This window comes from Malaclemys terrapin, chromosome 1, assembly GCF_027887155.1.
Source record: "Malaclemys terrapin pileata isolate rMalTer1 chromosome 1, rMalTer1.hap1, whole genome shotgun sequence".
Taxonomy (NCBI): Eukaryota; Metazoa; Chordata; order Testudines; family Emydidae; genus Malaclemys; species Malaclemys terrapin.
This window is the reverse complement of record NC_071505.1, coordinates 273,599,279-273,612,588: the sequence shown is the minus strand read 5'-3', so window position 1 is coordinate 273,612,588 and position 13,310 is coordinate 273,599,279. Positions and strand designations below refer to the sequence as shown.

Below are 13,310 nucleotides of genomic sequence, written 5' to 3'. Positions count from 1 at the left end.
GTGTGCCATGAGTCATTTACTTTCCAAACCATGTATTCAGTATCAGTGAACTCTACTGCATCTGCAAAAAGAAGGAGGAGTACTTGTGGCACCTTAGAGACTAACAAATTTATTTGGGAATAAGCTTTCGTGGGCTAAAACATCTACTGCATCTGATGATTATGTAAGATAAATTGCTCACTATCTAATGCACTGTATGAAATGATATTACTCCCTGCTACATTTGAAAAAGAGTTGCTTACATTGTTGAAAATTAATTTGCTTTGCAACCATCATGAGAAATTAAAACAGTTCCTGTAAATTAGGTTCTTGACATATCAAATACTTCCCCTACAGTCAATGTGAGAATGCAAGGATCCTTATAATGCAAGAAAAGTCAAATCATACAAGTCTACATTTATGCATCTGAGCTTTATAGGAAACCAGCATTTATTGGGAAGAGAGGTAGAGCTCTGAAATGCCAATGATCCTTTTTCTTCCTCACCCCAAAATGAACAATACTGAAATACTTCAAGTAAAATGACTTAATTAAAATAGTTTTATAACCTGCTTGTCCCACGAAACCAGGCCATCCACGACTTCCTTTTTCACCTTGAAATCCAGGAAGACCTGGGTCTCCCTGTGATCCTGGTGGTCCAACCAACCCTGGGAAGCCTATAGGAAAAACACATAATTAATTCTGGGTGTCCATGAAATTGATCCTATTGTATACCATAAAACATCGACTATTCTACCTTCAGTCTTTCTGGGAGCCAGTATGGTCAGCCTTATGGATAAATAAACAACAAAGTCCCCTACACCAAAATTATGAAATAAAGAGCTAGTTTGAAGTATGCTATGGGGGAAGAAACACATACATCCCTCTCCCCACCTTCCCCCCAAAAAGAACAGTATGAGACAGCAAAAAATGCACTGTTTTCTATAATTGCAAACTTCATGCCTCCAGCTACCTGAGAAACACAGACATAGACAGTGGTGGGTGTTTCTATTGCTATTAGAAAAACAAATTTGAATATTTTAGCCTAATTGCTGTGCCACCTTGGGCAAATCACTTCCCTTTTTTGGCCTCTGTTTCCCCTTTCACTGTGTCTGCCTGGTCTGTTCAGCCTGTAAGCGCTCTTTGAGCCAGGGACTGTCTCTCATTACATATTTGTACAGTACCCAGCACAATGGGGCCCCGATCTTGGTTGGGGCTTCTAGGCAATATAATAATAATAATTAATAATAAAAAATATATGGAGCAACATTTTTTCATGTTCATCTAATGGTAACAGATTTCTCAAGTTGCCTATTTGGATCCAGAGCAGAATCTAACCACTATCTGCCTCGTACAGTCAGCCAAAAGAACTGGTTCAAAATACAGTGGCTGAAGGCCCTTTGGGGTATTTTGGTATCTCATTTAAATTAGAGGGAAGGGCAAGTATTAGAATGCTCCCTTCCTTGGGTATCATCCAAATACTCTCATCCCGTCTTGTACACTGAATGCCATTGCACTGGGACTGTATTACTGTAAACAGGCACATCAATATCTTAATTAGATTAATTAATGAGAGCTGATCTAAAAAAACTGAATATAAATTTTTTTGGGTAAATTTTTCTTTTGAAAATGTTCACATTTTTAAAAAACAGTTTTTGACCAACTTATTGAATGGTCAAAATTTTTCTAAAATTTGAAATTTCAATGAAAAGCATTTGAATAAATCTTTGATTATTTGTTCCTGCACTTTTCAAACCAACTCTACTCCTAATCTTAGGATTGCTCCATAATTAAGACAGAATGTAAGAAATATTTCACCTGTTTGCCCTTTTAAACCTGGAAAACCTTGGGTGCCTTTCAGGCCTTCAATGCCAATAAAACCAGGATCACCACTTTCACCTGTATCTCCTCTGGTTCCTTTCACACCTGCAACACCAGAAATGTTAACAATAGATTCCCTAAACAATCACCATATATATGCCAGGAATATTTGAATAATTATCAGGAATAATTGAATTTGAAGCTGCCTATTGAATGAGGCAGGATTCCTAAGAAAGCCCTTGCCTCATTGCATAAAGAACACGCTCAGAGCTGGTCTACACTGGGAACTTACATTGGCATAGCTACATCTCTCAGGGGTGTGTGGCAGTCTATATCCTGCATTCACCCATTTTTCAAGACTATGTTAAATGTGTACAAAGCATACTGTGTAAGGTATCATTTGAAAACTCGTGATTTGCTAATCATTGTCCTGGTAAAGTATGTGTGGTAACACTGTATGTAAAGATATAAGATTCCACTATATAACATTACCAAGACATGGGTTCGAGCACGGGGCAGGGAGATTCTGACTGAAAGAGAGTCAGTCAGTAAGAATGCTGGACCACATGGTGAGAGACCCCTTTGCTTTGTATTCACTTCGCTTGTTAAGTTAGGTGTTGGTTGCATTTTACCTTTTATTTCCTTGTAAGCAATTGTGACTTATATGCCTCATTACTGGTAGTCACTTTAAATCTATCATTCTGTAGTTAATAAATGTATTTCATTGCTTTATCTAAACCAGTATGTTTGGATTGAAGTGTTTGAGAAACTCCCTTTGAGATAACAAGATTTGTGCATATCATTTTCTATCAATAGATGATGGACTTTGTATGAGCGTGTACTGTCCAGGAGGGTGCTGGGCAGTACAAGATGCATATTTCTGGAGGAAAGTCTGGACCTGGGAGTTTGATGGTGTTGACATGCAGTGTACTTTACAGGTGGCTGGCTATCGCACTCACAGAGTATTGCTGGGAGCACAGGCAGCAGCTTCAATTATCTGGGGGGTGCTCAACCCCCTCTCAGCCCCAGGTCCCCTCTCCCCCTTCCCTGAAGCACCTACCCCGCCCCGCTTCTTCCCACCCCCGCTCCTCCCCACCTCTTTCTGCTCCCTCCAAGTGTGCCCCATCCCCACTTCTCCCCCTCCCTCCCAGCACCTCCTGCACACCGTGGAATGGCTGATCGTGGTGGGCGGGAAGCACTGGGAGAGAGGGGGAGGAGTTGATCGGCAGGGCTGCCGGCGGGCAAAAGGCACTGGGGGGGATGGGGAGAGCTTGGCTGCCGATGGGCGCTAAGCACCCACTAATTTTTTTTTCATGGGTGCTCTAGCCCATGGAGTCTGCACCTATGGCTGGGAGTGATTTACATGCTGGATGCTGTGTGTGATCAGACCAGGAGGGGTTGTTCTCACAGCGAAGCAGTGTAAAAGACACCCCAAGTTGGAGAACTGAGGGGACACAGCTGTCCATCAGTCCAGATTGTACCCTGGGTAATGTCAGTGGGAAAAATCCACACCCCTTAAGAAACATAGCTATGCTGACCTAATTCCTGATGTAGACAGCGTTAGGTCAACAGAAGAATTCTTCTGTTGACTAATAAGCTACTGCCCCTCAGAGAGGTGGATTTCCTACTCCAATGGGAGAAACCCTCCCACTGGTGTAGGTAGTATCTACGCTGAAGGGCTACAGTTGTGAAGCTGCACTGCTACAGCTGCTCTGCTGTAGTGTTTTAAGTGTAGACAAACCCTCAGTGAGCTTGCCCAGCCTGGGAAAATGATTCATGTTGTAAAATGTGTTAGATGACCCATGTCAATTAACATGTTTTTAAACACTGCTTAGTATCTAGTGAAGACAATGACAGTGCTGTTTAAAAATCCTGGTCAACCCTGGTTTTAAAACACCACTATTTTTCTCAGCCTAGACTAGTCCAAAGAAGAGGTAGGCTTAGCACTCTCCACCATGCACAATTAGGGCCAAATAACGATCCTAGTAATGTCAATGGCAAAAATGCCATTACAAAGCAGAATGTAATTTTTTAATTTAGTTGTATGCTGTTTGACTATACATATTGTCTAACACTTTAGTGCAGCATATTCACATTCTCAGCGAAGAGGTGATACTGCATACTTTCACCTCAATGTGGAAAATGTAACACAACTGTATATCTCCAAGCACTGTGATAAGGGGACTATGAGACAGATTCTGTAGTCACTGGAGGCACACAACACCCCTTTTCCAAGCAAAATGTCTATTGACTTTAGTGAGAGTTCTGCGTGCATTAGGACTAAAAGCCAAATCCTGACTTTCCCTTACATGGAGCTATGAGGCTGTTTAACCACTTATTCCTCAGTACTCCAGTTTCACCCAGGCATTTACTGCAGTGCGACATGTTGAATAGCTCAGCATGCTGGGGAGTTCAGACAAATGAGTTCCCCATCCCTATGAGTAACCCTCCACGGATTGTAACATGTAGACATGTGAAAACAATATATAAAGAACAATTCTGATGGTCAATGAAATGAATACCCAATGATCCAGTTACACCAGCTTCTCCTTTCAGACCTGTGCTTCCTGGTAAGTTTATAGTATCGCCTTGATCACCTGTTTCAAGCAGAAATAAACGAAGGATGAGACTGGACTTCAATTCTGAATACAAATTCAATTTATTAGTGTTCTGAAGAATCTGTAGCCTTGAGAGAAAAGTGCAAAACTCACTACTGCAGCTTAGCTGTGCCACAATGGAAATGATGATAAAACGAACAACAACAAAAAAGGAGAAGGATATGTGCAAAAAAGAAGTCATGGCCTCTCTGACGGAGGAAACTAAACAAGACTATATAGACCTAATCCAATGCACAACAGGCACTGGATCAACTGGGCCACTGAAGTTTTTCCATTGACTCCAATGTGGGCTGGATCAGACCCTATATGAAGGACTGCATACAATGTATATGAAGGTTTATATATGAGATTAGTACAAATGGCTCAATGGATGAGACAGAAGCAGACTCACCAGTTTGCCCAGCAGAGCCAGGTCTACCATAATCACCTCTGATTCCTTCAGTACCCTTTTCACCCTATCATATGGTTAAAAATGGACAGTATTTAATTAGAATGAACGTTTATTCAGTCATTAAAACAGCACTGCTATTGAGACACTATAAAATGCCAAAATACTTACACTTTTGAGTTTCTTTAGCACTTTATAATTGATTCCTTTGGTTGCTGTAGCCAGACTACATCAATAATAACGATAGGCTACATTTGTGAGCACTATTTCCTTTAAAATTGGGAACATGAATTGTGTAATATAGTTCAATTTCTTTGGGCAAAACTTGCAGTCCTCACTCAGACAAACTCCCACTGAAGTCTAATGGGGAGTTTACTTAAGAAGGGATCATAGGATTTTGCTCTATACAACCAAGTGTAGTGGATGATTTTTCTTGTTATGCCCTTTGTGAGTGGAGTTCTCCCGAGTGTGACTTATTTTGTTAACAAAGTATGCACAGAAATTGCTGGTAAATGAGAGTTAGGGCTAGTCTACACTAGAATTGCTACAGTGGCGCAGCTGTATGGATGCAGCTGTGCAGTTGTAGCGGTGCTAGTGCAGATGCTCTATGCTGACGGGAGAGACCTCTCCTGTTGGCATAATTATTCCACCTCTCTGAGCGGCAGTAGCTGTGTCAACAGGAGAGCATCTCCCACCAACATAACGCTGTCTATACCAGCACTTAATATCAAAGTAAGCGCTAGTATGTATACGCCCTTAGTGTTGATCAACCTACTTCTGTGGGAGAGACTGATTTGATTCTCTGACCTGGCCTCTTGCTCATGAAATTGGAGAGCAAAGTGGGGTTTTTTGGTGGTGGCACAATCAGCCCCATCAGGAAGGGCAAGCTTCAGGTAAGATCAACTTTTCCTAGCAGATTCAATAGCAGAATTGAGAAGCCCCAAGGAGGATTTGGGTCCCACATCAGCGAAAAGCTGATGGCTGGACTTCGGGTCACGTGGAGAAGAGGAGAAGGAGAAAATCATATTGGCATTCTCAGGACCCTATCTAGAGTACAGTGAATGGCAGAGAGTGTTTTACAGAGAAGACATTTCATACATTCCATTTTTATTGATTTCTGAGATCTTTGTATTTCAATATTCCAACACAATTTTAATAGTGTATAAAACCTAGATCAGACAAGCTTAATGATGGCCTTTTAGTTGAAAAAAAAATCTCAATGGACATTAACTTACCCTGATTCCAGTGGTTCCAGGGAAACCTCGTATGCCAGGAGGTCCAATTGTACCAGGATACCCCTGAACACCTGTCACTCCTTTAATACCAGCGTCTCCTTTCTCACCTTCAATGTGACTAGTTGATCCAGGCAAACCTGGAACTCCTGGTTTGCCAGGTAAGCCTGGCATTCCTTTACTACCTGTAAGAAAACCAGTATGAAATGTAACATCAGGGGAGGTTCACATGACAGGTAGTTCTATCCACGTAAAAACTTTCAGGTCAGCAGTATGTCTTTAGACAAAGAGAGAGCCAGACAGTGCCAGGACTATACAAAGAGACAGCACATTTTAAGGCCATAGATACATTAGATGTTTCTTACCAGATTAACCTATAAAAAGGAAAATGTCAAAATCCCTTTGAAGACACAAGGTAAAATAATGACGACAGTGGAAAAGACAGCACAGAACAGAATTAAAGATTCCGGTTTTGCTCTAACTCCATTTAAGTCAGTGGGTCTGAGTCTTCGCTCTCTCAGGGCTTGTCTGTCTGACAAGTTAATGTGTAGCAAGCCAGGGGCTGAATCCATAGCACGCTAGCTTGCTGCTCAGTATCTCTCTGGATAGACAAGCCCTTAGACTGGTAGTGCCATGTAGCAATAGAGTTACAGTGAGAATCAAGCCCTCCGTTTTCATTGCCAGCTCAGCTGTGTTGTGCTGTAATACAACAGGAGGCATTACATATTAAGGATATGGAGAGGATAACTGAAAAGCTTCTGAACATCAGGACAATACTTAGTAACTGGTAAGTAATCATGAATATTAAATGATTGTTTTGTTGTTCTTACCTTTAAAGCCTAAATCTCCTTTTAGGCCAGGGTCTCCTATAGCTCCTTTATCACCTTTGACCTCAAACAGCATGCTTGGTATGATCTTTGGTGGTCTTCCTGCTGGACCCCGTTCTCCACGGGCACCTAAAAATAATAAAGCCTAGTCAACTCTACTGTATTCAAAAATACAGAGAAATAAATTGAGACAAAAATCTCGATAGTCGGAGCCAGCATGGAAACTTCAGCAGCTAAGAAAACTCTTTATAATATTAAATAAAAATACCAGGAGGACACCAGCATGAAGGCAGCATACTCAAACACTAGAAGATATGAAAAATAAAACTTGAAATTGAATGTACAAGCTTAACTCTGCCCCCCCGTGCATATTCATTCCATTGCAGTCTGAGTAGGTGAGCATATACTATTTCTCAGACAACATGGAAGAAACCTGGGTGCCCAAAGTCAGTCTAAGTAAGAGGGGCCCGTTTTTCACAGTTGCTGAGCACTCACAAACCACACTGAAGTTAATGGGAGCTAGCACTGGTGACCACCTTTGAATATCAGGCCATTTTTACTTAGGTGCTTAATATTAGGCAACAAGGTTTGAAAAATTTGTCCTTAGATAATATGTGATCATGAACTTAAAGACTCCTGTTATGCACAAGCAAGAAAGAACAGAGCTATGTTATTCATTCAACTTTTACTTTCACATTTCCTGACTTTTGAGTACTTTTTTTGTGTAGTCTTCACACTAAAACTACATCAAAGCATTGGTGTTTGTTAAAAGAAAGAAAGAGGTCCCCATTTCTACAACTAAATAGATACAAACTGAACAAGGCCAACTAGTGTCCGCCAGCATCATTAGTTATGCTTTTTGATTGATTGATGATTGTTCAGTCTAAAGCACCTTTCATCACTGCTTTGGCAGCATCCCAACTACTTGTCCACCTACACTGTGGGGCTTAGAGGTTCCCCTCCCCCCCCCATTTAAATCAAATTTAGGGCCTCAAACCACAGAAATCAGGATTGATTAGATATTGCATTACATCTGCACTGTCTCTAGAAGATTTTACAAGCACTTTTGTTCAGTCTCTATATGTGAGACCCTTATCAGCCTCCTGTTCATAGTCTGAGCCTGGTTCACAGGGAAATGTCATTTGCAGCCAGGAGCGCTGCCAGCTTTTTTGCCGCCCTAGGCGGCGGAAAGTCCCACCCCCAAAATGCCACCCCCCACAGAGGCGGCGGAATGTCCTGCCCCCGAAATACTGCTGATGACCGGGGTGGCCGAAGATCCGGCCGCCGCCCCCAAAATGTTAGTGCCCTAGGCGACCGCCTAGGTCACCTAATGGGTTGCGCCGGCCCTGCTTGCAGCATGTCCTATGGTGTGAGTCACATAGTTCCTGACTGGAGAGAGGGATAACTCAAGAGACACCATTTACTGTTGGTTACTCAGAGAGAAGCATTGTATGTTAGTTGTATTCTTTGATCTAGAATGTGTTATCCTGAGAGCAATTTTTTCCTTTGGCCATTTAGGCCAATATACAGTAAAAGCTTTTTTATCTGGCATGTTGGGGAAATGGTGGGGTGCCGGTAAGTGAAAAATTCTGGTTGACTACAAGGGAGGGAGCTTGGGGGGGTGGGGCATGGGAGGGGGCTCGGAGCAGGGGGTTGGGGCACGGGAGGGGTTTCGGGATGGCAGATCCAGGGGGTGCTCACCTCAGGTGGCTCCCTGCAAGTGGTGACCTGTCCCTGCTGCCTCCTAGTTGGAAGCACGGCAGGTGGCTCTGTGCATTTTCCTCACCCTGCCCTGCCCTGAGTGCTGGCTCTGCAGCTCCCATTGGCTGGGAACTGTGGCCAATGGGAGTTGCGGGGGCGGCGCCTGTGGGCGGAGGAAGCAGGGAGAGCTTTTACTGTAGTCTGGGATTAATCTAGGGTGCAAAGTGCACCTGTCACAAATAACAGATTCTTTATTCAGGTGACTATTTGGAGTTAATTAAGAAGAAGAAATTGGTGATATACACCCAGAAACTTTATGAACTTTCATTAATACAGACAAACATAATTGAAATCATAGGAAAAAATCAATATAAATAAGAATAAGTACAGTAAAGTGGTTTCCTGCATTGTTCATACTTATAATCTTATTGTGCATACTTATAACCTTATGGAGACCATTAGAAACAAAGACTAAAGAAAAAGTAAGTGGAGATCACTCCAAAAGGAAGGCACTAAGCCAGGCTTCCTCCTAGGTTGTACTGTGCTGTTGTTCCCATGTGCCGAAAACAGGTTGGTTAACAATATCTTTTATACCCCCTTTCCTGTTTCACTCACATATGTGCAGGACCATATCAGATCAAGGCAAGTCTCAGCCCCCTATTCATATTTGGTAATCTGGGAGACCAATTTTAAGGTTCCGGTTGTCCATATGTGGTGTTCTGGTTGACCATAATTACATATCCCACAGGTAGCTCAACCATTTGCATCAGTTCCTCTCCCAATAATTTTGATGTGTCAATGTGGTTAACTCTTTTTGCAAGAAATCCCCAAGATTTGTGGTTTACCTGTTTACCACCAAATTCATTGCTAAACTATCACAAGATATGTACTGCTAAGTTTTATAATCTTAGGTCCAGCTCATGTCATTCCATAACCTTTGGTCCAGCACATAATACTCATGCTATTTTAAACCTGCTGCCAACTTCTAGTAGGCCTCATTCTAAGCCCTTAACACTTAATGCTTAAGACCTATGGCCACGCCTATTTTAATACATATATTTTGGTTCTTCTACTTGCTGTTACAGCTGCAATAACTTCCATTATTATTTCTATAAGCATGTTTAGCAGATAGATTCTATATTATCCAAAACTATAGACCTTCCAAGATTAGGGATCAACAGGCAACACTAAGAAAAATTAGAACGTCACCAGTTCAACACAGCTATATCTTAAAAACAGCTTGAAACTCCCTCTTCCCACTTCTGATATTGTAGGCCATCAATTCATAATGGGTTTATGTAAGAAACAATAGCACATGACATGAAGGGTATTTATATCAAACATGCACCGGGATGCATTGCTTCTCAGGAAGTACTAATATTTGGTATAACAACATAATAAGCCACTGCCTGTCAGAATTAGACAAACAAGAAGCCAGGAGATTTTCTTTATATATATTTCAGAGTGAATTAATACAGTTCAGTTTGAAGCTTTGAAAAAACAGTGTTTATACTTTATAATAACCATGAGGACACCTAGCTAACCACAATAGTAGCAATGGAACTATGTTAACTGCGATTCATTCATGATACAAGAAGTCCTGGACTAAATTTAAGTGCAGGAAGGCTGGGCTTTTCCAGGACCTCCTTTGTAGTAATGATAGAATTCCTGAGTTAAATTCACTATGTCAGAAATGTATTGTTTTAGCATTTACATCCTGGCACGCTCTCACACATGTAAGACACAAACATTCAGTAATATTAGAAAATGTAGAAGTAAATACCTTTATGGCCTGGTTCCCCCTGCAGACCTTTAGAACCCAGATTGCCAAAAGCGCCGATTTCGCCTTTGAGTCCTTTCAGTCCTGGTTTTCCTTTCTGGCCTAACATACCTTTGAAACCTCCAATACCATGTGAACCTTTAGCACCTTTAAAGAAACAGGAAAGAGAAATTTTAAGCCAAACCAAAACCAACTTCATCTATTTGCCATAATGAGTAGCTGTAAGATAAAGACATACCCCCATTCCTTATCTCTACTAATAAAACCCTTACCCCTTACCCTGCCTCACAGCTTTAATGTTCTTTCCTTCAGCCTTCACATCCATATTCTTGCTAAATTTTGTTGTTCCCTTCTCTATCAAACCTTTAAAAATCTGTCCTTTTTCTCCATTCCTACCACTAAAACCCTCTCCATGCCTTGGTCATCTCTTCCCTGAACAAATGGAACCTGCTCACAGCTAACCGCCCTCTGTCTTACCTTTCTTCCTTTGGTGTACCCAAAACAACACTGCTATGGTCATTTTCCTCTCCAGCTATTCTGAGCACACAGTTCTCCCTCCAAAATTCCTCCAGTGTCTTCCCCTCTCCTCCTGCATCAAATTCAATCTACTCACTGTCACCATCAAAGCTTTGCACAACTCCACCTCTGTTGTCTAAGCCAACACCCATTGAAGTTGATGGATACTTCCATTGCCTTCACTACGCATTGGGTCAGACCCTTACTCTCTGCTCCCATTTCTGCCTTAGTCCCACTAATTCCACACACTTGTCATTTCCTCTCTTTTAAATTCTCCTTTTTTTTTTTTTTTTTTTTTTTGCCTGCTCCTTCTCTGGGGACACCCTCTATGCTTACAGCAGCCCGCTGGTCTCTGTATATCCACTACCATCCCAATCTTTTTTTCAAATCCCTGCTTAAAACCCATGTCTTTTGCGAAGCTTTCCTCTGCCAATTTCTTCAGTAGCAAAGTATCTTTGTGCCTGTTTTCACTGGAGTTGTTGTCACATGTTCAAATTTAGGCCTAAAAGCCTAAATTGCTCCCTTAAATATGTGTAAACTTAGATTCCAAATTCTAAAAAAGTAACATTTAGAGAGTTGTCAGAGGTTTAAGAAGCCAAGAACTTGAATAAGATTAATTTAAATGTGACAGGTATCTCATCAGCTAGTGTACATGGTATGACGACCTCGCTCTGAATCTGTACAGCAGAGAGAACACCCCTCAGCTAGGGATCCAGCTGACGGATAGCTGAAGCTCAGCTTCAGAAGGAACAGTATGGTGTGTAGCTTATTACAATAAGCTATTTTAAATCATGTTAGAACCCAGAGACATTGTGGTTAGACAATTGGTACCAGATAAGGTATGTCAAAAGCAAGATATTTGCGCTAAGAGGGAAGTAGCCTGAATAGTCTTTGTATTCATTGACGTGGTTACAGGAAAAAAATATCCCTTGAATATTCAGTTAAGTTAAAGGATTTGGGGCCAAGTTGTGTCATGAAGGCACTGGCAGTCACTGGAAATGGTGTACTACTGCAGTGCCCACAGAGGGAGATCCATGAAGGGATGTGCCTCCCTCCCCCAGGTCCCTGGTGTGCAGGTGGTGTTCCTCTGCTTTACCATCTATTTGGATGATGTAGCCTGATTCCCACTGTCTTTCTGGCCAGCACAGACGCCTTGCCTCCTTTCTTTCCCCTTTGGGATATTTGCACTCCTGGGAGCAGTTCTGGTGTTCCTCTGAAGAATGGGACTGCTATTGTGCCTGGCTCTTGTGTAGGATGCTGTAAAGTAACTAGGGAGGCTTCGTATAGCCGACTCTGCCCTTCATACCCATACTAGCATCAGGCACAATCTGTCTCTTCAGGTTAGTGATCCTGTTGAATGAAAGTTGATTTGAAGTCCAAAGTAATGCCAGAAAGAGAGTCCTATGCTGAGTGTGACCTCCCCAATGCACACTGTGACAAAAAGTTGTTGCCACACTTTTAGGAGAACAACTTGTGTTTTGCTTTACCCTACTCCACAACGGATGGAATTCTGTTTTGACTAGCTTTTTCTAATAAAAAATACCTATTGTTGGCATACAATGAACTCTTGATTGGCTAGCGAGAGCTCCAACTTTTCTATGTGAAATGAAGTGCTCTGGTAAACCTGAACATTGTCTCAATGGGACCGCTTCTATGGATGGCATTGCTTGCTAGGTGCATACCTGCCAACATGTGAAAGCTTTGAAATAGGGATTGTGGGGAGAAAAAAATAGAGAGAATCCTTTTAATTCCATTGAAATAAACTGGACTGGGGGTGAAGAAAAGGATTTTAGAAGGAATGAATCGTAAATAGTACCTATTTTTCAAAAGGAAAAAAACAAAAAACAAGGTATTGTCCCTCTCACACAGAGCTTTATCTCATAGGCTTTCTCTACCCTCAGGCTTTAACTGCCAAGTACTGCCTGAGGAGAATAGTTATGGTGTTTCTGAAATATATTGAACCAAATTCTCTGTGGGCATAACTCTATTGACTAAAGCAGAATTACACTTGCAGAGAAATTGTTTAACAGAGACACGCTCTAAGCTATTGTATCTTTCTTAATGTATCTATAATTTTAAGATCTTACCTTTTAACCCTGGAAAACCAGGCATTCCGTCTAATCCCGGGAGACCAGGTACCCCAGGTGTTCCTTGTACTCCTTTGTTACCGAGTTCACCTTTGTCACCGGCCAGACCTTTCATGCCCACTGGACCAGGAAAACCTTGGTCACCTTGATCTCCCCTGGCACCAAGTGAACCTGTAACAATCAATAGGAATAGGAAGATTGGATGTAAGTTTTTGGACTTGAATGTCATTTTTACAAGTTGTGAGGAAAGGTGAAAGAATTCTGTTTGCTCAGTGCAGATCGGCAAATTTAGCTATGAACAAAGAGCAACTACTTACAATTAAAACTTTTTTCTTAGTAAAAATGAAAGCCTGATATTGCAGA

At 41.7% G+C, this 13,310-nt stretch overlaps 1 protein-coding gene across 2 annotated transcripts in view; it reads right to left on the bottom strand.

Moving 5' to 3' along the window:
• The window catches only part of COL4A2 (collagen type IV alpha 2 chain), a 227,997-nt gene that overhangs the window by 22,526 nt on the left and 192,161 nt on the right, over positions 1-13,310 (bottom strand). For both annotated transcript variants that reach the window (XM_054013192.1, XM_054013183.1), the window contains exons 31-38: positions 12,948-13,118; positions 10,348-10,491; positions 6,867-6,992; positions 6,040-6,221; positions 4,808-4,871; positions 4,321-4,395; positions 1,796-1,903; positions 547-654 (exon numbers count right to left, since the gene is read on the bottom strand). In XM_054013192.1, the coding sequence (XP_053869167.1) occupies positions 547-654; positions 1,796-1,903; positions 4,321-4,395; positions 4,808-4,871; positions 6,040-6,221; positions 6,867-6,992; positions 10,348-10,491; positions 12,948-13,118 (978 nt within the window). The remainder of the gene's footprint in view (positions 1-546; positions 655-1,795; positions 1,904-4,320; positions 4,396-4,807; positions 4,872-6,039; positions 6,222-6,866; positions 6,993-10,347; positions 10,492-12,947; positions 13,119-13,310) is intronic.